Source organism: Pongo abelii, chromosome 1 (assembly GCF_028885655.2).
Source record: "Pongo abelii isolate AG06213 chromosome 1, NHGRI_mPonAbe1-v2.0_pri, whole genome shotgun sequence".
In the NCBI taxonomy this organism is placed as follows: domain Eukaryota; kingdom Metazoa; phylum Chordata; class Mammalia; order Primates; family Hominidae; genus Pongo; species Pongo abelii.
Genome location: NC_071985.2, coordinates 217,409,527 through 217,436,565, shown reverse-complemented (window position 1 = coordinate 217,436,565; position 27,039 = coordinate 217,409,527). Strand labels below are relative to the sequence as shown.

At 43.9% G+C, this 27,039-nt stretch overlaps 1 protein-coding gene across 8 annotated transcripts in view; it reads right to left on the bottom strand.

Moving 5' to 3' along the window:
* FBXO42 (F-box protein 42) overlaps positions 1–27,039 on the bottom strand; it is a 107,915-nt gene that overhangs the window by 46,080 nt on the left and 34,796 nt on the right. For 6 of the 8 annotated variants that reach the window (XM_054549790.2, XM_054549815.2, XM_054549631.2 and 3 more), the window contains 3 exon segments: positions 23,595–23,861; positions 14,054–14,170; positions 3,064–3,198 (listed from right to left, as the gene is read on the bottom strand). In XM_054549790.2, coding sequence (XP_054405765.1) covers positions 3,064–3,198; positions 14,054–14,170; positions 23,595–23,844 — 502 coding nt within the window. In that variant the 5' untranslated portion in view covers positions 23,845–23,861. 8 annotated transcript variants of the gene reach the window in all.

Genomic DNA, 27,039 nt, shown 5'->3' with positions numbered 1-27,039 from the left:
CAGGCTAGAGTGCAGTGGAGCAATCACCACTCACTGTGGCCTTGAACTCCTGGGCTCAAGCAATCCTCCTACCTCAACCTCTCAAGTAGCTAGGACTACAGGCACATGTCATCATGCCTGGCTAATTTTTAATTGTTTTGTAGAGACAGGGTCTCACTATGTTACCCAGGCTGGTCTCAAATTCCTGGCCTCAAGAGATCCTCCTGTCTCAGCCTCCTAAAGTGCTGGGATTACAGGAGTGAGCCACCGTGCCCAGCCAGGACTCTTTATGAAACAACTGTTTTTTATAAGTAGACATTTCAAAAAGCTCAGGTTTTCCTCCTTCTAAAATTAGCCTCTCATTGCAGATTAGGGTGAGGGAGTAGCTACATTCTTTGAGATATTTTGTTAGAAAATTACTTTAAACATTCAGAAGTTTGTATCTTTTATCAAAGAGAATATTCCAAATGCTCTATTTTAAAAAATTCATATTCCATAGAGAATGTAAATGATTGAAGCAGTTATTTCTCCAGCATTTCTACTTTGGGAATTTCAAAGCATAACCTTTTCTTTGACTTCCCTCCCTCCCTTCCTCTTTTCTTCCCTTCCTCTCTTTCTCTTTCTTTCTATCTTTTTTGAGACACAGTCTCACTCTCGCCTAGGCGTCTAGGCTTATATCTGTGGGCTCAAGCAATCCTCCCGCCTCACCCTCCCAAGTATCTGGGACTATGGAGGCATGCCACCATGCCTGTCTAATTTTTTTATTTTTATTTTTTGTAGAGATGGGGGTCTCACCATGTTGCCCAGGTGAGTCTCGAACTCCTGGCCTCAAGGGATCCTCCTGCCTTGGCCTCCTAACGTGCTGGGGTTACAGGCGTGAGCCACTTCGCCTAGCCACAAAGCAGTCTTTAAACTTGATGATTTAAAAAAAAAGTCTTACTCCATATTACAGGGAGAAATAAGCACAGTAGTTGGCAGAGGCTATGAAGGTCCCCAAACCAGAGCTCCATTTTCACAAGAAAGAGCACCACCCATGCTAAATTATCAAAGGCATAAAGCTTGGTTACAAAATAAAGACAGTAATAGTATTTTGTGACTGAAACTATCAAAGCTCCTCTGAAATAAGATCTGTACAAAATCCCAAGCACGGTGGCAATAGCATGCTTAAGCTGAGAAGATCTTCTACATTTTAGAATCCGTAACTCAGCTGAGACTGCAGTAAGCTGTGACTGTACCACTGCACTCCAGCCTGGGTGGCAAAGCAAGATCCTGTCTCAAAAAACAATACAAAACAAAACAGAAGCTGTAACTCCAAATATTAATCAATTTGCACTAAGTGCAATATGGTATAAAGGGCTAGAAAAGGTTAATCTCCAAAGTACAAAATTCTCAGGGCCCTGAAATAGTTCTAGCTATCAAACTTTTTATACGATTACCATTTCTTTATTATTCCAATAGTTTTTGTGGGTTTTTTTTTTTTTAGATGGAGATTTGCTCTGTTGCCCAGGATGGAGTGCAACCTCCACCTCCTGGGTTCATGAGGTTCCTGCCTCAGCCTCCCAAGTAGGTGGGATTTCAGGCACCCATCACCATGCCCAGCTAATTTTTGTATTTTTAGGAGAGACAGGGTTTCATCATGTTGACCAGGCTGGTCTCGAACTCCTGACCTCAGGTGATCCGCCCGCCTTGGCCTCCCAAAGTGCTGGGATTACAGGCGTGAGCCAGTGGGCCTGGCCTGTAGGTTTGTTTTTGTTTTTTATGAATGGCACAAACAGCCTTTATTGGTTGTGACAGGAAGTGGAAGAGAAGGGGATATAATAGCTCCTGCTCCTGGAGTGGCCATCTGCAGACTGGACCTCCACCCTCTTACCCTCCAAATGCCAATAATTTTAATAAAGAACTTCATCTACACAAAGCCCAGCTCCACCCATGGTATCCACTCAGTAGGCTCCTCCTATATTTGCCTAACGCAGGCAGAGGAACAAGAACTTAAGTTTTAGGGAAGCAAAATGCAGTTTCTTCTCATAAATGGGTTTAAGCCCCTGGCCTAGACATTCACAGTAGCGGTTATGGAAAGGGAAACATAAACTAGCCTTTTCAGCCCATTTAAAAATAGTCATTTAGTACTACTCCACATTTCTCTCAGAGAAGTGCAGTAACTTATTTATAGTTACATGGAGAATTGGTGACTATGCCCGGAAATGAAACTCATGTCCCCTCACTCTTAGTCCAGTGCCCTTTCTAATATACAATGATGCCTCCTATCTGGTAATCAAAGTAGTAAGGCAAGGCCTAAATAAATAAGGAACTTGCCCAACGGAAACCCAAATGTCCTTAGTCCTAAGACTGAGTCCTAATACTAAAAAGCCAAATGAATGTTTTGAGAAAAGCTTGCCAACAAACCTAGCAGAATACTTTATACTCAGTGGACTCTATTTCTCCATCACACCAACCCCTCCAATCTATGCCTCCTCAAATTGCCCTGCCTCATGAGTGCAAAAACCACTGTTTTTATTTTTTCCCCCAGGAGAGGTTAGGTCAAAAATAAGAAAATAATCTAGTTTCTTTCTGCCAGATTTCTGGCATAGTGGGACTGGGCAGGAATGTACCTACTGTGGAATCTTCCCACACCCCTGGGTTGTTAAGAGTAACTAGCAGAGGCATGTCCCATACACTCCCCAAATATCTGAGCTGGCAACAACAAAAGATATTCAGAGACCTTAGCCCTAGGACAATAGCTTCTGTCAGTCAACTACAGTTCTCACGACTCTGTGTTTCTGTTCTTACTTCAACCTCCTACCAAATGATGTATCACACCTGTATGAGTATACTTGAGAAAACCATGCAAATGAATTCACACAGCAGTATAGCAATTTTGGCCATTACTAATGATAAAGTATAATTTAACAAAAAACAAAGACTTACACAAGCATATTACTATTATCATTTATATGGCACATTAAACTTAAGGACCTGAGTCCCAGTAACCTATCCTTGAGACCAATGCCAAAAAAGATCAGGTAGAGTTTCCATGCCAAGGGAGTCACCTGGTAAGGAGGCAAAGATCAGCATTTCATCTCTTACCTGAAGCCAAAGGTCGGATCCACTCTTTGCTGTTTAGGTCAAGTCTCCAGAGGTCATTGAAAGCAGCATTGCAGCTGCTCTGGGTACAGCCTCCAAACACATACATAGACTGATTAGCATCATAATAGCATGCACCTAGAAGGAAAATACACAAATAACTGCTGTGAAAATTCTGAGGCCCTTCCAACATTTTAACCATAACATTTATTTTTCAAAGCTTATTTCACACATTCAGCAATTTTGTTACCAAGTACCAAATTTCTATTACCAGCCTCTTGTCTCCAAGTAGATTAATATATTACCCTTTAAAACAAGGTCCAGAGGAAAGCTATGAAAATTTTATTTCTGAGCACCCTAAGCAAGTTGACAATGATGTAACAGTGTAAGTCCAGCAAGAACACATAATAATTCACATTAAAGGTGCTCAAATGAGGGAAATTTCAGCACAGCTACATAATCTAAATCTGCATCATTATCCTCTAGAACTAAGCAAAGATAATGCCAACACATGTACTCTGTCCTCCCATTCCTTTCCTCCAATTCTCCTATTGTTTTTGTTTTCAAATTAAACCTGAGGCACAAATCAATAAATGAATCTTTTTTTTCTTTCTTTCTTTCGAGATGGAGTCTCCCTCTGTCAGCCAGGCTGGAGTGCAGTGGCACGATCTCGGCTCACTGCAACATCTGCCTCCCAGGTGCAAGCAATTCTCCTGCCTCAGCCTCCCAAGTAGCTGGCATTACAGGTGTGCACCACCACACCCAGCTAATTTTTTTGTATTTTTGGTAGAGATGGAGTTTCAGCATGTTGGCCAGGCTAATCTCGAACTCCTGACCTCAGGTGATCCACCCACCTCGGCCTCCCAAAGTGCTGGGATTACAGGCATGAGCCACCATGCCCGGCCAATAAATGAATCTTTATATGACACACAATGAAATGATTTTAATCAATACCATGAAGTAACCACACATAAAGTCCAATGTGATTGAAGAAATACAGTTTTTATTAATTCCAAAGGCCAGTGGGGGAAACTCAATAGTAGTATGGTCTTGGACTAGTCCCAAAGCAACAGATTGAAAACGCATGGAAATCATTAAGTCCCAATATGTATCCAAGAGCTACCAAGGCATGCTGGTTGGAGCCGACTAGAAAACAGAACTGTAACATTTAAAAAACACCAGGATCTCTAAGAAAAGCCTTCTTTGATTAGATGATTGTATACACATCACCAGCCATTCCTAAGAAAAAGAGGCAATGACTATGAGAAGGGCTGTTACCCCAAAACTACAAAGACCAAAGCCAGAGTCTAGAAAAGATGCATGAGTGCTAGGTTCTGCCCCTTGCGGTCTCTATCCTTTGGAAATGACGATCACATTCCTTAAAGTCTTGCATTTGCCATCTTGGATTTCAGGAAGAGGCCCAAGCAAAGCTTTCCTTGCCATCCATTTCATGCACACAGGAGGTAAAAATAAAATAAAATAAAATAAGATAAAATAAATAAAAAAGACCTCTCAATGTTCATGTGAAACTAACGGTTCAGTGTCACATAAAAGGAAGGGGAAAGGAAAAAGAAATCCACAGATTCAGGCCTGGTGCAGTGGCTCACGCCTGTAATCCCAACACTTTGGGAGGCTGAGGCAGGCAGATCACGAGGTCAGGAGTTTGAGACCAGCCTGGTCAACATGGCGAAACCCTGTCTCTACTAAAAATACAAAAATTAGCCAGGCGTGGTGGCGCACGCCTGTAATCCCAGCTACTCAGGAGGCTGAGGCAGGAGAATCGCTTGAACCTGGGAGGCGGAGGTTGCAGTGAGCCGAGATTGCGCCACTGCACTCCAGCCTGGACGACAGAGCAAGACTCCATCTCAAAAAAAAAAACAACAAAAAAAAAACCACACACCAACAAGAAATTCACAGATTCATTGCCCTGTGCATGGCTTTAATGATCATCTAGCGTATTTGTAGGTCTAATTTAGTTTAGCACACCAATATTTTTAAGGTCTCTTCTGAACTCTGGCACTAGTTATCTGAGTTCAGAAAAAGGGAAATGCTACTACTGTTGACTCATCCAATGCTACTACTATAATCACCTCTGTGATATACACTATACTAGCTCTGGGAATAAACTCACCCCCACCCCCGCAGCCCCGGCTTTTTTTTTTTTTTTGAGACAGAGTCTTGCTATGTAGCCCAGGCTAGAGTCCAGTGCCACAATCTTGGCTCACTGCAACCTCCACCTGCCAGCTTCAAGCGATTCTCCTGCCTCAGTCTCCCGAATAGGAGTAACTGGGATTACAAGCACACATCATCACACCCAGTTAATTTTTGTATTTTAGTGGAGATAGGGTTTCACCGTGTTGGCCAAGCTAGTCTCGAACTCCTGACCTCAAGTGATCCACCCGCCTCAGCCTCCCAAACTGCTGGGATTACAGGTGAGAGCCAATGAGCCCAGCCCCCCACCTTCTTTTTTTTCCTTAATTCAGCCCTCATGTTAGACCCCTGGGACCCTCTACAGTAAGAAGGCCAAGTCAGAAAACTGAGCAAGTTAAGAGGTAATGAAAGCAGTATGTTTAGTGCCTTAAACCCCATAATCTCAGTCAGTGGAAGGGTTAAATCCAAATTATCTGACCTCTGATACTGTGGAATAATGCAGCTGCAGGCTTTTAAAATTACTGAAGAAATTAGAGAAAACAGATGTGAAGAAATAAAATACCATCTAGCCATCAATAGGCTCACACCTGCAAAATATTTACTGTATCCCCAGAACTCTACTAAGAAGTCAAGTCCAGGCCGGGCGTGGTGGCTCACGCCAGTAATCCCAGCACTTTGGGAGCCTGAGGCGGGCGGATCACAAGGTCAGCAGATCGAGACCATCCTGGCTAACACAGTGGAAACCCCATCTCTGCTAAACATACAAAAAAAAAAATTAGCCGGGTGTGGTGGCAGGCACCTGTAGTCCCAGCTACTCGGGAGGCTGAGGCAGGAGAATGGCGTGAACCCAGGAGGTGGAGCTTGCAATGAGCCAAGATCCCGCCACTGCACTCCAGCCTGGGCGACAGAGTGAGATTCCATCTCAAAAAAAAAAAAAAGTCAAGTCCAGTGAATCCATGGCTCACATGTCAGATCTGTTAAGAACTACAAATAACAGGCTGGGCACAGTGGCTCATGCCTATAATCGCAGCACTTTGGGAGGCTGAGGCGGGTGGATCACCTGAGGTCAGGAGTTCGAGTCCAGCCTGGCCAACATGGTGAAACCCCTCTCTACTAAAAATACAAAAATTGGTCTGGCATGGTGGCATGCATCTGTAATTCCCAGCTACTGGGGAGGCTGAGGCAGTAGAACTGCTCGAACCTGGGAGGTGGAGGTTGCAGTGAGCTGAGATAGCGCCACTGCACTCCAGCCTGGGTGACAGAGCAAGACTCTGTCTCAAAAAACAACAAAAAAAAAAACCAAAGAACTACAAATAATAAAGGATCAAGTTAGAGGACATTAGACGAACAAAAGGACAATTACTGGAGCCACATTTTAATCTCCACCAAAGGAGCTCAACTCCAGATATCCTGGTCCTCTTAGACATATCTTGACCTAGTAATCCTAAAAAATGGGGCAATTTTGAAATGAGCCAACTGGTACCAGGTTGGGTCAGTAAAAGAACATTCTTCTCCTCTTGATATTCCAGACCTCCAGAAAAAGAAATTAGCAATGTCCTATGAGTTCTTTATTTATTTATTTATTTTCTGAGATGGAGTCTCAACTCTGTCACCCAGGCTGGAGTGCAGTGGCATGATCTCGGCTCACTGCAACCTCCGCCTCCTAGGTTCAAGCGATTCTCCTGCCTCAGCCTCCCAAGTATCTGGGATTACAGGCGCCCGCCACCACGCCCAGCTAGTTTTTGTATTTTTAGTAGATATGGGGTTCCACTATGTTGGCCAGGCTGGTCTCGAACTCCTGACCTCAGGTGATCCGCTCGCCTCGGCCTCCCAAAGTGCTGAGATTATAGGCGTAAGCCACCGTGCCTGGCCAATGTCCTATGACTTCTGAAACCTTAACTAGTATCCATTATAACATTGCTTAATAAAACAATTCCATGATTTCATAACTAAAAGAGTCAAGGGTTTGTTACGTCTCCCAGTTCCTCACAGATAACTTCTTGGCAGCTGCTTCCTTAGTGTAGCAAAACAACACAGTGCCTGTATTTTTCAAAAAGGTAGCAAACATTTTTCCTTTTTTTTTTCCTCAAGACAGAGTCTTGCTCTGTCACCCGGGCTGGAGTGAAATGGCACAATCTTGGCTCACTGCAACCTCTGCCTCCCAGGTTCAAGCGATTCTCCTCCTCAGCCTCCTGAGTAGCTGGGATTACAGGCGTGTGCCACCATGCCTCGCTAATTTTTTGTATTTTTAGTAGAGACAGGGTTTCACCACGTTGGCCAGGCTGGTCTCGATCTCCTGACCTCGTGATCCGCCCGCCTTGGCCTCCCAAAGTGCTGGGATTACAGGCACGAGCCACTGCACCCAGCCCACATTTTTCTTCTCTATTTGGACTGAAAACCCAGCCAACAGCGGGGCCCTGAGGTCCTTACCACATGTATTTTAATTCCATACTAAAATAGGGCAATTGGCATTTTCCTGCTTCTCTTGAGCAAACAAAGGTTTCTGGAAGAGGAAGGCACAGCCCAAAGTATGCAAAGCTAATGGCACTAAAATGGCAAGTTTCACACACTACTGTATTTTCAGTGACCAGCAGTCAATAATCAACAAAGTTGGGAGACAAAGGGAGTCAATTTAGGCAGCTATATTTAGAACTCAGATATAATGGAATGAGAAAATAACTATCAATAATATGCTTAATTATTATTTTTTTTTTTTTGAGATGGAGTCTCACTCTGTCGCCCAGGCTGGAGTGCAGTGGCACAATCTCGGCTCACTGCAACCTCCGCCTCCTGGGTTCAAGCGATTTTCCTGCCTCAGTCTCCTGAGTAGCTGGGACTACAGGCGCGTGCTACCATGCCCAGCTAATATTTGTATTTTTGGTAGAGACGGAGTTTCACCATGTTGGCCAGGATGGTCTCAATCTCTTGACCTGGTGATCCACCCGCCTTGGCCTCCCAAAGTGCTGGGATTATAGGCGTGAGCCACCACGCCCGGTCACGCTCAACTATTGTAAGCACCCTAGCCTACTGAACTTTACTTATTGCCTACTTTTTATTTAAGACACCTATAGATTGATCTGAGGGGGGTGGGGGCAGGGAGGAAGACTCAACAAGTTCAAATGAACCTTTTAGGAAAAAGAATTTGAGCAACTCCCAGTGCTCCAGTAGTAATTTCCCTTTTCACAAGTTCTCCACCCAAATAGAAAATTTTCCTTTCAGAACATCTAGACCACTGGAATGTGCTATACAGTTACAGCTCACAGTACAGTATGAATACTGGGCTAAGAAATAATACTGAGAATGTCTATTCCAACTGGTAAATCTCTTCAAGTTTTCTGAAATGGGCTTAGTTTACAACACATACTAATCATCTCTATTAAAATACAAGTCAAATAGTCACAATTTAATTACACACAGAGCAAGCAAACAGTTCTTCACAGTTCTGAATACTTCTCCACTATTCTATAATCATCTCAAGTGCAAGATCTTCCAGTAGTTTCATCTTTTCCATGGTGTATGGAGCATTCAATAAATGCTCACTAAATGAATGATATGCTTTTGCATTTTCAGACGTCAAATTCTCTTTTGTTTCTTCACCTGTCTCCAGGGAAAGATCCTGAGGCATTTATCCCATGCTTAAAGAGACTATGCTGTCATGTGTCTCACACCTACAAGCCAGAACATATTTGATAAGGTCTCTAATTACGTAACTATGAAGAAGCAAGGGCGGTTATCCAGTCTGGGCCTGCTGGCTCCTGCAGGAGCATGATGAGCATTGTGTGTGGAACTACCTGACTATATGTGACGCCTACAACACTGAAACATTTTTCAAAGCATGATGTTGGGGACTCAGAAGACCCCTACATCAATCTGAAAAGGACATTCTACATTAATTAAAGCTTGCATGATTAGCTATGCACACATTCACCAAAAAGCTAGAATTGGCCTTTAATTTTTTTTTTTCTTTTTTTTGAGACGGAGTCTTGTTCTGTCGCCCAGGCTGGAGTGCAGTGGCGTAATCTTGGCTCACTGCAACCTCCGCCTCCCAGGTTCAAGCGATTCTCCTGCCTCAGCCTCCTGAGTAGCTGGGATTACAGGCGTGCACCACCACACCCAGCTAATTTTTGTATGTTTAATGGAGATAGGGTTTTACAATGTTGGCCAGGCTGGTCTCCAACTCCTGGCCTGAAGTGATCCACCTGCCTTGGCCTCCCAAAGTGTTGAGATTACAGGGGTGAGCCACCGCACCTGGCCCTAGAATTGGCCTTTTTACTTCACCTGCCTTTTTTGTCCCAGACTTTTCCATAGGAAAGACACTGTATTGTGCATACCTTTGTTGCACTTAAGTCCACAAAAATTATTAGGTATCAAAATGTATTGATACCAAATTTATTAGATATCAACTATGAACAAGGTGTTGTGAAACAGTACAAGAAGGCTGGGTGCGGTGGCTCACACCTGCAATCCTAGTACTTTGGGAGGCTGAGACGGGCAGATTGCTTGAGCCCAGGAGTTTGAGACCAGCCTGGGCAATAGGGCGAAACCCAGTCTCTACTAAAACTACAAAAATTAGCTGCGCATGGTGGCAGGCACCTGTAATCCCAGATACTTGGGAGGCTGAGGCAAGAGAATAGCTTAAATCTGGGAGGCAGAGGCTGCAGTGAGCCGAGACCTCGCCACTGCACTCCAGCCTGGGTGCTTGGGTGACAGAGTGAGACCCCATCTCAAAAAAAAGAAAAGAAATGGTTCAAGAATGTCTAAGACATGGAGCCTGTCTATCTTCAAGTAGACAACAATCTTGTGGGGGAGACATCATCATCATCCTACTTTTTTACAGCTTAAAATACACACATATATTTTAATTTTAAATAGAGATGTTGCCCAAATTGGTCTCAAACACCTGGGCTCAAGTCATTCTCCTGCCTCAACCTTAAAACATAGTTTTACAAGTGTTTTCTTAAATGCATTTCTCAGCAATCTATGGCACAAACAGAATTTGTCATATCCACTTTTCAGACAAAGAAACTGTGGGTCAGACAAGCCAAGAAACTTGCTTCCCACATCCAAAGGTCTTTCCTTTTTAGCATGCAGCCTCTCTCACACAGATAATAATGGCAAAAGACAGACGGTAATAAATAATGGAAGAAGGTATGAACAGTATATTAGGGAAGCAGAGAGGAAGAAAAGAGCTTAATATCTACGGTGAGGAATCTGAGAGAAGTTGGTAAAAAATGTGGCTTTTGATTTTATCTGAGATGACTTTTAGAGAACAGGACACTTTCAGTCCATTAAGAAGGGCAGGCTGGGTGTGGTAGCTCAACGCCTGTAATCTAGGCACTTAGCAAGACTGAGGTAGTGTATTAGTCCATTTTCACACTGCTATAAAGAACTATCTAAGACTGGGTAATTTATAAAGGAAAGAGGTTTAACTGACTCACAGTTCCACATGGCTGGAGAGGCCTCAGGAAACTTACATTTATGGTGGAAGGCAAAGGAGAATCAAGCACCTTCTTACAAGGCAGCAGGAGAAAGAGCAGAGGGGAAACTGCCACCTTTTTTTTTTTGAAACGGAGTCTCGCTCTGTTGCCCAGGCTGTAGTGCAGTGGTGCAATCTCAGCTCACTGCAACCTCCACCACAGGGGTTCAAGCAACTCTCTTGCCTCAGCCTCCCAAGTAGCTGGGACTATAGGCACCCGCCACCAGGCCCAGCTAATTTTTTTATTTTTAGTAGAGACGGGGTTTCACCATGTTGGCCAGGCTGGTTTCGAACTCCTGACCTCAAGTGATCCGCCCTCCTCAGCCTCCCAAAGTGCTGGGATTACAGGTGTAAGCCACTGCGCCCAGCTGAAACCGCCACTTTTAAACGTTCAGATCTCATGAAAATTCTTTCACTATCACAAGAACAGCATGGAGGAAACTGCCCCCATGATCCAGTCTCCTCCCACCAGGTCACTCCCTTGACACATGGGGATTACCACTGAAGGAGATGAGATTTGGGTGGGGACACAGAGCCAAACCATATCTGGCGGGCAGACTGCTTGAGCTCAGGGGTTTGAGACCAGTCAGGACAACATGGCAAAACACCATTAAAAATTTCAAAAACTAATTAAAAAAAGAAAAAAAGGGAAGGGCAAATAGGGAAGTTTAAGACATAACAAGGAGGTTCATGTGGCTGAAGTCTGGCTACCTAAGGATGCAGCAGTGAGTCAGGCTGAAAAGGCAAGCCAGGTCCTTGAAAGGCAGGCAGAATGAAAACTCCTACATGCACATGCACACTAACGCTGAAGCTTGCTGGTGGAAAAATGGAAGGCTAGTTGCATGTTTCAGACTTGCAGTATTTCCCAACAGGAGCTCTTGTCATTTGAGGCAGGATAATTTTTTATCTGTAGGACTGTCCTATGCACTGCAGGATGCTGCACATCCCTGCCCCTTGCCTACTTCATGCTTATACTGCTTTTCAGTGAAGACACTAAGCAATGACTTTACAGATTTCTTACAGATTTCTGAATGTCAGAGGAGGAGATACTGTCCCCAGTTTTAGAGGCGGTTATTAATGGTCTTTAGTCCAGGTTCACATGAAGAGAGAAGAAAGGCAAGAATTTTTTTTTTTTTTTTTTTGAGACAGAGTTTCGCTCTTGTTGCCTAGGCTGGAGTACAGTGGCACTATCTTGACTCACTGCAACCTCCGCCTCCCGGGTTCAAGTGATTCTCCTGCCTCAGCCTTCTGAGTAGCTGGGATTACAGGTGCCTGCCACCACACCTGGCTAATTGTTTATATTTTTATTTTATTTATTTATTTTTGAGACGGAGTCTCACTCCGTCACCCAGGCTAGAGTTCAGGGGCGTGATCTCAGCTCACTGCCAGCTCCACCCCCTGGGTTCACGCCATTCTCCTGCCTCAGCCTCCCGAGTAGCTGGGACTACAGGCGCCCGCCACCACGCCCGGGTAATTTTGTGTTTTTTTTTTTTTTTTTTTTTTTTAAAGAGACGGGGTTTCACCGTGTTAGCCAGGATGGAATTGTTCATATTTTTAGTAGAGACGGGGTTGTACCATGTTGGCCATGCTGTTCTCGAACTCCTGACCTCAGGTGATCCGCATGCCTTGGCCTCCCAAAGTGCTGAGATTAGAGGCGTGAGCCACAGCGCCTGGCCAAATTTGTATATATAGATATATATATTTTTTTCCTGAGACGGAGTTTCCCAGATTGCGGAGTTTCGCAATCTGGGCTCACTGCAACCTCCGCCTCCCAGGATCAAGCAGTTTTCCTGTCTCAGCCTCCCAAATAGCTGGGATTACAGGCACGTGCCACCACGGCTGGTTAATTTTTTTTTGTATTTTTAGTGGACAGAGTTCCACCATGTTGGCCAGGCTGGTCTCAAACTCCTGACCTCAGGTGATCTGCCCACTTCAGCCTCCCAAAGTGCTGGGATTACAGGCGTGAGCCACTGAGCCCAGCCCAAATTTGTATTTTATAATCGATACTTGTCACATTCAAAATTTTTGTAGGAGTCCATTTAAATTTTGTGTTTGCTGAACATATACTATGTTAAAATAGTCATTATATGACCTAGTACTAAAATCTGACTACTCCCTAAGCAAGATCTTAGAAATACCCTCATGTACAGCTTTCCTTTGTTTTCCTCTTAGATAATGTCAGATGTTTAAAATGCTAAGCATAACACCTGGACCACTCTGGAGTAGAGAAAAATCCAATGAAAAAGCAGAGGGCTGGGCACGGTGGCTCACACCTGTAATCCCAGCACTTTGGGAGGCCGAGGTGGGTGGATCACCTGAGGTCAGGAGTTCGAGACCAGCCTGGCCAACATGGCAAAACCCTATTTCTACTAAAAATACAAAAATTAGCCAGGTGTGGTGGCACACGCCAGTAGTCCCAGCTACTCAGGAGGCTGAGGCAGGAGAATCACTTGAACCCAAGAGGTGGAGGTTGCGGTGAGCCAAGATTGCACCACTGCACTCCACCGTGGACAACAGAGACTCTGTCTCAAAAAAAAGAAAAAGCAGAATATAAAATTCTTAACAAACTGCCTACAATATATTTAGGCTGACACTTTTCCCTAATTCTGGTTATAAAATTAATATAAACTCTCATTTTACATTCTCTTCATTAAAAAGTCAGACAACGACCAGGCACAGTGGCTCACACTTGTAATCCCAACATTTTGGGAGGCCAAGGTGCGAGGATCGCTTGAGCCTAGGAGTTCAAGACAAGCCTGGGCAATACAGTGAGACCCCATCTCTACAAATAATTTTTAAAAATTTAGCCAGGTGTGGTGGCATGCACCTGTGGGCCCAGCTACTCGGGAGGCTGAGGCAGAAGGACTGCCTGAGCCCAGGAGGTTGAGGCAGCAGGGACCCATGATCACGCCACCATATCACAGCCTGGGTGATAGAGTGAGACTCCGTTTCAAAAAAAAAAAATAATAAATAATTAAAAGTCAGATAAAATACATGCCTTGGCTGGGTGTGGTGGCTCATGTTATGTAATCCCAGCACTTTGGGAGGCCAAGGCAGGACTATTGCTTGAGCTCAGTTCAAGACTAGCCTGAGCAACATGGTGAAACTCCATCTCTACAAAAAATACAAAAGTTAACCAGGTGTGATGGGGCACGCCTGTAGTCCTCATACTCAGGAGGCTGAGGTGGGAGGATCACCTGAGCCTGGGGAGGTGGAGGCTGCAGTGAGCTGTGATTATGCCACTGCACTCCAGCTTGGGTGATAGAGTAAGACTTTGTCTCAAAAACAAAAAAACATGCCTCCAAAGAAGTTTCTGGAAATATGACCACAGGCAGGGTGGAATCTGTTTTCACAGTAAATACTTACTGTGCGAGAAGCGCTGAGTGATTGGGGTTCCAGGATAAGGATAGGTACGGCTCTCCCACTGAATGTTTCCTTCCTGGACAGCCTTCATGAAACCATGATAACACTGATGGGCTACACCTAAGAAAGAAAAAGCAAATCCTTCAGTCCAGACACTTAACTTATCCATCAAATTATTAAAACTGTGTCTATTACCTGTTTTTATCATTTTTATAAGACAAGTTTCTTTTTTTTTTCTTTTTTGAGATGCAGTCTCACTCTGTCGCCCAGGCTGGAGTGCAGTGGCACAATCTCGGCCACTGCAACCTCCGCCTCCCGGGTTCAAGTGATTCTCCTGCTTCAGCCTCCCAAGTAGCTGGGATTACAGGCACTCGCCACCACGTCCGGCTAATTTTATTTTTAGTAGAGATGGGGTTTCACCATCTTGGCCAGGCTGGTCTTGAACTCCTGACCTCATGATCCACTCGCCTCGGCCTTCCAGAGTGCTGGGATTACAGGCATGAGCCACCACACCCGGCCTATAAGACAAGTTTCTTTAAGGAATTCCAAATTTATCTGATTTTCATTCAAAGAAAGGAAATACAATTTTAAAACTGAAAGGCAATCCTTTCGTTTTATCAAAGTTCAGGGAGGTTAAGTGACATTAAAAATTACAAAATTAGCTCACAACTGTAACTCTAGTCCCTTTTATGTTATCTCATAAGGCAACATATCAAGATCACTGATATTATTTACTCCAAAGCAAAGGTGTTGGGGGATAATTTAGCTTTATGAAAGAGTATGATAAAACAATGTCTGGAACAAAACAGGTGTTCAGTAAATATCTATAATTGGAAACTATAATAAAGCATTCTCTGTCTTAAATATGGAGATAATAATTAGTTTACAATTGATTATGTTTTGTTTATTTTTTTCTTTAGACAGGCTGCAGTGGCATGCATGACTTTAGCTCACTGCAACCTCTGCCTCCCAGGCTCAAGCAATACTCCTACCTCTGCCTCCTGGGTAGCAGGGACTACAGGCAAACACCACCATGCCTGGCTAAAATGGATTATGAAATATATAACTCAGGAAAGTTTTTTTTTTTTTTTTTTTGTTTTTGAGACAGAGTCTCGCTCTGTCGCCTAGGCTGGAGTGTAGTGGCTCACTGCAACCTCTGCCTCCCGGGTTCAAGTGATTCTCCTGCCTCAGCCTCCTCAGTACCTGGGATTACAGACATGCATCACCACGCCCAGCTAATTTTTGTATTTTTAGTAGAGACAGGGTTTCACCATGGTGGCCAGGCTGGTCTCGAACTCCCCACTTCAGGTGATCCACCAGCCTAAGCCTCCCAAGTGTTGGGATTACAGGTGTGAGCTACCGTGCCCAACCAGGAAAAGTTTTTTAAAAGATGAGAGGCCAGGCGCAGTGGCTCACACCTGTAATCCCAGTGCTTTAGGAAGCCAAGGCAGGATAGCTTGAAGCCAGGAGTTTGAGACCAGCCCGGGCAACATAGCAAGACCCCGTTTCTCTGCAAAGAATTTAAAAATTAGCCAGGCATGGTGGTCTGCACTTGTAGTCCTAGCTACTTGGGAGGCAGAGTAGGGAGGATCACTTGTGCCCAGGAGTTCAAGGCAGCAGCGATCATGCCTATGATCATGCCATGCCACTGCACTCCGGCCTAGGCAAGACAGTGAGACCCTGTCTTAAAAAACAAGCAAAAAAAAAAAAAAGACAAACATATAACAATGGAGAGGAATTGATTATGGAATCATAACCTGTCTTGGTCCTAGAGCTAATAAGCAAGGTTGCAGGATACAAAATTAGCATACAACAATGAACAAGTAGAATTTGAAATTAAAACACACAATCCATATACATTCGCACCAAAAAATGAAATATAACAAAATACATACAAAATCTATATGAGGAAACCCATAAAACTATGATGAAAGAAATCAAAGAACTAAATAAAGAGACAGTCCATGTTCATGGATAGGATAAGAAGACTCAATATTGTCAACATGTCAGTTCTTCCCAACTTGATCTATAGATTCAATGCAATCCTAGTCAAAACCCCAGCAAATTATTTTGTGAATATCGACAAACTGTTTCTATAGTTTATGTGGAGAAGCACAAGACCCAGAATAGCCAAGAAAACATGGAAGGAGAAGAACAAAGTCAGAAGATTGATAGCACCTGACTTCAAGACTTACTATAAAAGCTACAGTAATCAAGACAGTGTGGTATTTGCAAATAATAGACAAATAAATCAATGGAACAGAATAGAGAGCCAAGAAATAGACCCATACAAATACAGTCCATTCATTTTTTTTAAATAGAGGTGGGGTCTCATTATATTGTCCAGACTGGTCTCAAACTCCTGAGCTCAAGCGTTCCTCCCATCTCAGCCTCTCAAAGTGTTGGAATTACAGGCGTGAGCCACTGTGTCCAGACTTCACTGATCTTTGACAAAGAAGCAAAAGTAATGCAATGCAGAAAAGACAGCCTTTTGCCAGGCTCAGTGGTGTATGCCTGTGGTCCTAGCTACACGAGAAACAAGGCAGGAGGATTGCTTGAGCCCAGGAGTTCGAGGCTGTAGTTCGAGGCTGTAGTGCACAATGATCCCACTTGTGAACAGCCATTGAATTTCAGCCTGGGAAACACAGTAAGACCCCATCTCTCTCTCTCTTTTTTTTTTTTTTCTTGAGACTGGGTCTCACTCTGTCACCTAGGATGGAGTGCAGTGGCACGATCTCTGTTCACCGCAATCTCTGCCTCCTGAGCACAAGGGATCCTTCCACCTCAGCCTCCGAGTAGCTGAGACTACAGGCACACACCACCGCACTCAGCTAATTTCTGTTTTTTTGTTTGTTTGTTTTCATAGAGATGGGGGTTGGCCATGTTCTCAGGCTGGGAGACCCCATCTCTGTTTTTTGTTTTTTTTTTTGAGGAGTCTCACTTTGTTGCCCAGGCTGGAGTGCAGTGGCGCAATGTCAGCTGACTGCAACCTCCACCTCCCAGGTTCAAATGACTCCCCTGCCTCAGGTTCCCAAGTAGCTGAGATTACAGGCATGTGCCACCATGCCTAGCTAATTTTGCATTTTCAGTAGAGACGGGGTTTCACCATGTTGGCCAGGCTGGTCTCAAACTCCTGATCTCAAGTGATCTGCCCACCTCGGCCACCCAAAATGCTGGGATTACCGGCGTGAGCCACCATGCCTGGCCAGGAGACCCCATCTCTTTTTTTTTTTTTTTTAATTTTTTTTTTGAGACGGGGTGTCACTCTGTCACCTAGGCTGGAGTGCTGTGGCGCAATCTTGGCTTACTGCAACCTCCAACTCCCGGGTTCAAGCGATTCTCCTGCCTCAGCCTTCCAAGTAGCTGAGATTACAGGCACGCGCCACCATGCCCAGCTAATTTTTTTTTTTTTTTTGTATTTTTAGTAGAGATGGGGTTTCACCATGTTGGCCAGGATGGTCTCAATCTCTTGACCTCATGATCCACCTGCCTTGGCCTCCCAAAGTGCTGGGATTATAGGCATGAGCCACCACACCTGGCCAACCCCATCTCTTTAAGAAAAAAAACCTTTTCCAAAAATGATGCTGAAATAAATTAAAATCTACATGCAAGAAAACGAATCTAGACATCTTTTACGAAAACGAACTAAAAATCAATCACAATCCTAAATGTAAAACATAAAACTCCTTGAAGACAACAGGAGAAAATCTAGATGACCTTGACTTTGGGGATGACTTTTTATACACAACACCAAAGGCATGATCCATGAAAGTAAGAATGGCCAGGCGTGGTAGCTCACGCCTGTAATCCCAACACTTTGGGAGGCCAAGATGGGAAGATAACTTGAGCCCAGGAGTTCAAGACCAGCCTGGGCAACACAGGGAGACCCTGTCTCAACAAAGTATTTTTTAAAACATTAGCCGGGTGTGGCCGGGTGCAGTGGCTCACACCTGTAATCCCAGCATTTTGGGAGGCCGAGGTAGGTGATCAGTTGAAGTCAGGAGTTTGAGACCAGCCTGGTCAACATGGTAAAACCTACTCTACTAAAAAAGGTTTTGTCCCTACTAAAAACAAAAATTGGCCGGGCGCAGTGGTTCACGCCTGTAATCCCAGCATTTTGGGAGGCCGAGGCAGGCAGATCACAAGGTCAGGAGATCGAGACCATCCTGGTTAACATGGTGAAACCCCGTCTCTACTAAAAACTGAAAAAATTAGCTGGGTGTGGTGGCGGATGCCTGTAGTCCCAGCTACTCGGGAGGCTGAGGCAGGAGAATGGCGTGAACCTGGGACAGGAGCTTGCAGTGAGCCGAGATCACACCACTGCACTCCAGCCTGGGCAACAGAGCAAGACTCTATCTCAAAAAAAAAAAAAGAAAAAAAAAATTAGCCGGGCGTAGTAGCATGCACCTGTAATCCCAGCTACTTGGGAGGTGGAAGCAGAATTCCTTGAACCCAGGAGGTGGAGGTTGCAATGGGCCGAGATTGAGCCACTGCACTCCAGCCTGGGTGATGGGTGATGGAGTGAGATTCCATCTGAAAAAAAAAGAAAAAAAAATAGCTGGGTATGGTGGCATGTGCTTGTAGTGCCAGCTACTTGGGAAGCTGAAATCGGAGGATTGCTTGAGCCTGGGAGGTCGAGGCTGCAGTGAGCCCTGATCACACCACTAGACTCCAGCGTGGGTGACAAAGCAAGACCTTATCCCCTCCCCAAAATAACTGATAAGCCAGAAGTCATTAAAACTAAAAGTTTCTGCTCTGTGAAAAATACTGTCAAGGAAATGAGAAGATAAGCCAGACTGAGAGAAAATATTTGCAAAAGACATATCTGGTAAAAGACAGTTAAATAGAATATCCAAAGAACTCTTAAAACTCAACAATATTAGGGCCAGGCACAGTGGCTCACATCTGTAATCCCAGCACTTTGGGAGGATGAGGCAGGTGGATCACTTGACGTCAGGAGTTTCAGACCAGCCTGGCCAACACAGTGAAACCCTGTATCTGCTAAAAATACAAAAATTACCCAGAAATCGCTTGAACCCAGAAGGTGGAGGTTGCAGTGAGCCAATATCGTGCCACTATACTCCAGCCTGGGCAACAGAGCGGGCCTCCATCTCAAAACAAACAAACAAACAAAAAAACTCAACAACATTAATAAACAAACAACCCAATTAAAAAATGGGTCAAGGCCGGGAGCGGTGGCTCACGCCTGTAATCCCAACACTTTGGGAGGCCAAGGCGGGCGAATCACGAGGTCAGGAGATCGAGACCATCCTGGCTAACAAGGTGAAACCCTGTCTCTACTAAAAATACAAAAAATTAGCCGGGCATGGTGGCAGGCGCCTGTAGTCCCAGCTACTTGGGAGGCTGAGGCAGGAGAATGGCGTGAACGCAGGAGGCGGAGCTTGCAGTGAGCCGAGATCGCGCCCCTGCACTCCAGCCTGGGCGACAGAGAGAGACTCCGTCTCACAAAAAAAAAAAAAAAAAAAAAAAAGGGTCAAAGGCCTGGCATGGTGGCTCATAATCCCAGGACCTTAGCAGGCCCAGGTGGTAAGATCGCTTGAGCCCAAGAGTTCAGGACCAGCCTGAGCAACACAGTGAGACCCCATCTCTACTAAAATAAATAAATAAATACAAAAATTAGCTGGGTGTGGTGGTATACACCTGTAGTCCCAGCTACTTGGAAGGCTGAGGCGAGAGGATTGCTTGAGCCCAGGAAGTCGAGGCCGCAATGAGCTATGATCATGCCACTGTGCTCCAACATGGGTGACAGAGCAACATCTTGTCTCAAAAAAATATATATTTTTTTATATATTTATGTATATTTTATCTATACATAATATATAATATATTATATATAAATAGATATATATCATATATATAAATATATATTTATATATAAATCATATATACACGTATATATAAAATAAAAAATGGGTCAAAGACCTGAAACAGACACTTCACCGAAGAAGGTATGTGGATAACACATAAGCGCATGAAAATATGCTCCATATCATTTGTCATCAGGGAAATGCAAATTAAAATGAGATACCACTACACATCTGTGAGAATGATGAAAATCCCAACTTCTACTACAAATGCTGGTGAGAATGTGGAGCAAAAGGAACTCTCATTCACTGCTAGTGGGAGTACAAAATGGTTTAGCCACTTAAAACATTTTGGCAGTTCTTTACAAAACTAACGATGCTCTTACCATATGATCCAGCAATTGTGCACCTTGGTATTTATTTACCCAAAGGAGCTGAAAACTTATGTCCACAGAAAAACCTGCACATGGATGCTTACACCAGCTTTACTAATAACTGTAAAATCTTGGAAGCAATCAAGATGCCCTTTCAGTAAGTGAGTGGGTAAACAAACTGTGGTGCATCTAGACAATGAAATATTACTCAGCACTAACAAAAAAAAGAGCTAAGAAATCATGAAAAGAAAGGAGGAAGCCAGGCACGGTGGCTCACACCTATATTCCCAGCACTTTTGGAAGCTGAGGCAGGAAAATCATTTGAGCTTAGGAGTTTGACACCAGTCTAGGTAACAGCAAGATCCTGTCTCTATAAACATTTTTTTTTAAAATTACACAGGCATGGGGGTGCACACCTGTGGTCCCAGCTATTCTGGTGGCTGAGGTGGGAAGATCACTTGAGCCCGGGAGGCGGAGGTTGCAGTGAGCCAAAGTCGCACCAATGCACTCCAGCCTGGGCAACAGAGCATGACCCTGTCTCAAAAAATAAGGAGGAAACGTAAATGCAAATATTACTAAGTGAAAGAAACCAATCGGAAAAGGCTATATACTGTATGATTCCAATTATATGACCGTCTAGAAAAGGCAAAACTATGGAGACAGTAAAAAAATCAGTGATTGCCAGTGGTTGGTGGAAGGAAAGGATAAACAGAGAGAGTATACAGGATTTTTAGGGCAGTGAAGCTATTATGATATTATAACAGTGGATATGTGTCATTATACATTCATCCAAACCCATAGAATGCACAACACCAAGCATGAATATTAATGTAAACTATGGAATTTGGGATAATAACAATGTTTCAGTACAGGTTCATCAATTGTAACACATGTACCACTCTGATAGGGGATGTTGATAATGGGAGAGGCTATACATGTGTCAGGGTAGGGGATATATGAGAAATCGGTTTTGTTTTGTTTTTTTTTTTGAGACGGAATCTCACTCTGTCATCCAGACTCGAGTGCAGTGGCTCGATCTTGGCGCACTGCAACCTCTGCCTCCCAGGTTTGAACGTTTCTCCTGCCTCAGCCTCCCGAGTAGCTAGGACTACAGGCACCCACCACCATGCCTGGCTAATTTTTGTATTTTCAGTAGAAATGAGGTTTCACCATGTTGACCAGGCTGGTCTTGAACTCCTGACCTCAAGCGATCCGCCCACGTCGGCCTCCCAAAGTGCTGGCATTACAGGTGTGTTCCACTGTGTCCGCTCAGAGGAATTTGTTTCTCCTGCTCAATTTTGCTGTGAACCTAAAAGTGCTCTTTAAAAAAAAGTCTATTAAAATTAAAAACAAACAAACAAAACTATCTCATTAGTGACTTCTGCCAGAAAGATAGATCTGAGACTGTGAGTACTAGGGTAGGGTTCTTCTCTAAATAAAAATAAAAAAAGAAAGAAAAGAAGAAAGAGAGAGAGAGGGAGGGAGAGAGAAAGAAAGAAAGAGAAAAAGAAAGAAGGAAAGAAAGAAAGAAAGGCGAGAGAAAAGAAAGAAAACCAAATAAGACTGCCAAAGAAAACCTAAGGATAAATTCATATATTTGATTAAATCACAGTCCCCTACCTGTGGTTTTCCTCCCTTTATTTGAGAAGTGAAACCTTGTATTTCCACATTGCAGGGAGCCAATCTCTCCTGAAGAGCCCATCAACTCAGAATATAGAAGCAGGCTGTGTGTGCCAGTATTAGCAGTTATAATCAAATGAGCACAGGGCCCACAGAGCAGTTTCAATACAGCTGGTTCTTAGCCCTCTAGGTGGACTTTGGGAGTTGACAAGGACTCCCTTCCCCATGAGAACCACCTTGATGCAAGGAAAACATTTTAAAACGGATTGATTTTGATCTAAAGATTGTTCTCTGTTATATCTCTGGCTGCCTTGTTCCCCCAGGAAAGAATACATCGAGACAACCCTCGCTTGATAAAAAATTACTCCACTTGATTGATCATCTTCAAACAAAAAATGGGCCCTTTCCACTTAAGTTGCAATGAAGCCACTGCCTGCTTTCTGCTAATTAAAAATATAGCATGTCTAGCCACCTAAACATTTAGCAAAAAGTTGAAATCTTGATTAGGAAAAGGATGAAAAAAGGACCAGAGTCTTGCTCTGTCGCCCAGGCTGGAGTCCAGTGGTGTGATCTTGGCTCACTGCAACCTCTGCCTCCTGGGTTCAAGCAATTCTCTTGCCTCAGCCTCCCAAGTAGCTGCGATTATAGGCGCCCACCACCACACCCGGTTAATTTTTGTATTTTTAGTAGAGATAGGGTTTCACCATGTTGGCCAGGCTGGTCTCGAACTTGACCTCAGGTGATCCACCTGCCTTGGCCTTGCAAAGTGCTGGGATTACTGGCGTCAGCCACTGCACCCGGCCAAGAAACATATTTTAAAAAGTAAAAGATGTATATAGGGTCTTTGCTGTTTAGAGATAAAATCAAGTGACAAATGTTTTCAAGAAAGCACAGTTGCTAAAAGTAGCTACTCAGAGACAATCTGTAGCCTTAATAAGAGCATGGACTTTAAAGCCAGATCGCCTGAATGTGAATCTTTAATCCTGCATTTACTATCCGTGTAAATAAGTTAACTGTGCTTCACTCAGTTCTGTCATCTATAAAATGCAGGATGTTCTAGTCAGGGTTTGCTGTGAGAATGCAGAGCAGTTACAATAGTGCTTGACACGTGATAAAAGCTATGTTCACGTTGGCTATTACTATTATCCCATATCCATTTCTATTTTGCCCTTTCAAGAACTATACAATTAATCCACTTGGGAGGCCGAGGCAGATGGATCACGAGGTCAGGAGATCGAGACTATTCTGGCTAACACAGTGAAACCCCGTCTCTACTAAAAATACAAAAAATCAGCCAGGCATGGTGGCAGGCACCTGTAGTCCCAGCTACTCCGGAGGCTGAGGCAGGTGAATAGCGTGAACCCGGGAGGCAGAGCTTGCAGTGAGCCGAGATGAGGCCACTGCACTCCAGCCTGGGTGACAGAGTGAGACTCCGTCTGAAAAAAAAAAAAAAGAAAAGAACAATACAATTAACCAGATCAACTCTAAGAATATGAAGCTTTTAAAAAGAATCCTCATTTTAAAAAGCAAATGGGATTAGATACTTTAGTATTCAAGCTGTTCATTAAACTAACCAGGGTAAGAAAGAAAACCAGGTAGTATGGTCTAATGCTAGATTTTATAACCATAATACATTTAAGGGAGGAAAAAAACTAAATTTGGAGTCTAAAAATAAATCAGTGAAATTTGAAATCAATAAATAAACCTTTCTCCTATCCACAGTACCTTTGATAAGTCGATACCACTGTTTGCAGACAAGGGCCGCAGTTTTGTGTTCCTGATACGGTGAGAGAAAGGACAGGATATACTCCAAAACCTCTTCTGGCAGCTCCGACATGGACCTATTATGTCTAGTCTCCTCAGCCTCCAATACTGGGTGGGGCTCCTCATCTTGCTCCATTGTCCCTTCCAGCACAGTTTCTTCCTGGTCCACAGCCATGAAACTGTCATCTTCACTGTCCGAGGAGCTGGCCATGACATTCCACTCAACAGCTGTAATAGGTAAAACACAAATATCAGTATTCCACTGAAAGCAGCTCAAAAACAATTCGGGCATGCACATCCAAGCTCTTCATAATTTCGTTTCCACCCTCAGTGTGAAATCTGCTCTTCAGCACTTTCCAACACCATTTGTGAGCCACCTTAATTCGACAGGTACCCCTCAAATACCAAGCCCATCCCCAAAAGCTTTTGATTACATTTTTTCTCTTCACTGAAAACCAGAGTGGCAGCCAAGTTCTGGTATAACCATAAACCAGAAAACTTGTTCTCCAACAATTCCTCTAACTCAAGGATCTGACTGACCGACAGCAAAGGGAAGAGCAACTAGCCTCCTTGGCCAGTAACAATGATCTAAGACCTCAAACTTTGAAGGAAAAACTAACTCTGGGTCCTGCAAAGAGTAATAACATTCTGAGAATATGGGTTAAGAAATAACAGGTTTTCGACCAGGCACGGTGGCTCAAACCTGTAATCCCAGCACTTTGGGAGACCAAGGTGGGCGGATCACCTGAAGTTGGGAGTTTGAGACCAGCCTGACCAACATGGAAAAACCCCGTCTCTACTAAAAACTGAAAATTAGCCGGGCATGGTGGCACATGCCTGTAATCCCAGCTACTCGGGAGGCTGAGGCAGGAGAATCACTTGAACCTGGGAGGCAGAGTTGCGGTGAGCCAAGATCGTGCCACTGCACTCCAGCCTGGGCAACAAGAGCAAACCTCCAACTCAAAAAAAAAAAAAAGAAAGAAAAGAAAGAACAGTTTTTCTAAGCTTTTACGCAAGACGATTCACTTAACCTTTTTCCTGTTTGCCCGGAGAATACTTGCCAGCAGTGCCTGCGACTGCAGTGTTTACCCTGAGATAACTTTGCCACAAAATATCTCTTTTGTTATTGTTTTCACATTGCTCTAGTACATCAACTTTAGAAACAAAAGACATCATTCTATTTATAGCATTCTGTTTTTAATAGTGGTTATTTCCATTTACAAAATATAGTAATTCTTGGTTGGGTGCAGTGGCTCACACCTGTAGTCCCAGCACTTTGGGATTCTGAGGCCGGCAGATCGCCTTACGTCAGGAGTTCGAGACCAGCGTGGGCAACATGGTGGAACCCCATCTCTACTAAAATACAAAAATCAGCCAGGTGTAGTGGCGCGTGCCTGTAATCCCAGCTACTCAGGAGGCTGAGGCAGGAAAATCGCTTGAACCTGGGAGACAGAGGTTGCAGTGAGCCGAGATTGTGCCACTGCACTCCAGCCCGGGCCACAGAGAAAGACTCTCAAAAAAAAAAAAAAAAAAAGAAGATAGTAAATGTTCCAAGAATAGGCTTCACTTGCTAAAATACCAAATACAAGGCAGTATTTACAATAGAAAATACGAATCATTAAGAGATCCAGGCAGTAAAAAACTAGAAGAACATGAATGTCTATCAGCAAAAGAACAAATAAGTTGTGGTACATTCGCCATGAAATATTATAGAGCAAAGAACCACAGGTTACATACATATAAATAAATCTCTCAAACATAAGGTTAAGCAAAAGAAGATAGAAGGCCGGATGCGGTGGCTCATGCCTGTAATCCCAACACTTTGGGAGGCTGAGGCAGGCAGATCACCTGAGGTCAGGAGTTCAAAACCAGCCTGGCCAACATGGTGAAACTCCATCTCTACTAAAAATGCAAAAATTAGCTGGGCGTGGTTGCGTATGCCTGTAGTCCCAGCTACTAGGAAGGTTGAGAATCACTTGAACCCGGGTGGCGGAGGTTGCAGTGAGCCGAGATCACTCCACTGCACTCCAGCCTGGGCAATAGAGTGAGATCGTCTCAACAAACAAACAAACAAAAATCCAAAACTTAGCCAGGCTTGGTGATGCACATGCCTGTAATACCAGTTACTTGGGAGGATGAGGCAGGAGAATCACTTGAACCTGGGAGGCAGAGGTTGCAGTTAGCCAAGACTGGGCCACTGCACTCCAGCCTAGACAATACAACGAGACTCCATCTCAAACAAACAAACAAACAAACAAACAGAAGACAGAAGAATGGGCAGGCACAGTGGCTCATGCCTATAATCCCAACACTTTAGTAAGCCAAAACAGGAGGATCATTTGAGGTCAGGAATTTGAGACCAGCCTGGGCAACAAAGTGAGACACCATCTCTACAAAAAAATAATTAACCGGGTGTAGTGGCACACATCTGTGGTCCCAGCTACCCAGGAGGCTGAGCAGGAGAATCACTTGAGCCCAAGAGTTTGAGGCTACAGGAAGCCATGACCACACCACTGGACTCCAGCCTGGGCAACCGAGTTAGACCGTGTCTCGAAGAAAAAAAAAAAAAGAAGAAGAAGAATATATACTATACGATTACAATTATATCAAGTTCAAAACGAGGCAAAATTTATGCTGTTAAAAGTGAGGTATCTGAGGTACTAGTAAAGTTCTGTTTCCTGATTGGGTACTGGTTACACAGATGTTTTTTGTTTGTGAAAAATTTACTGAGCTGAATACTCACGCACTTCTCTAAAGTTTGTCAAAATACTGGCTGGGTGCAGTGGCTCATGCCTGTAATCCCAGAACTTTGGGAGGCCGAGGCGGGTGGATCACCTGAGGTTAGGAGTTCGAGACCAGCATGGCCAGCATGGTGAAACCCTGTCTCTACTAAAAACACAAAAATTAGTTGGGTGTGGTGGCACATGTCTGTAATCCCAGCTACTCGGGAGGCTGAGGCAGGAGAATCGCTTGAGCCCAGGAGGCAGAGGTTGCAGTGAGCTGAGGTCGCTCCACTGCACTCCAGCCTGGGCGACAGAACAAGACTCCATCTTAAATAAATAAATAAAGTTTGCCAAAATAAGCCATTATCAGCAGTTACTTCTAGTGGGAATATTATTAATAATTATAAAAATGTCTTGCTTCTGCTTATCTGTATTTCCTAAATTTTCTACAAAGAAAACATACACATAGAGGCAGGCATCTCATTTATACTCCTATGACATTATACACAAAGTCTGAGGTAAAACCAGTAAAATGAAAGAAATAGGGTGTTTTATGTAAGAACTGTATTGCAGATTAGATTCTCCAGGTAGCAGATGCTAGACAGAATTCAGAATGAAAAAAGTTTAATGGGAAGTAACTTCTGGAAGAAGTGCAGAAGCAGCAGGATTGAGCAAGAGGAGCC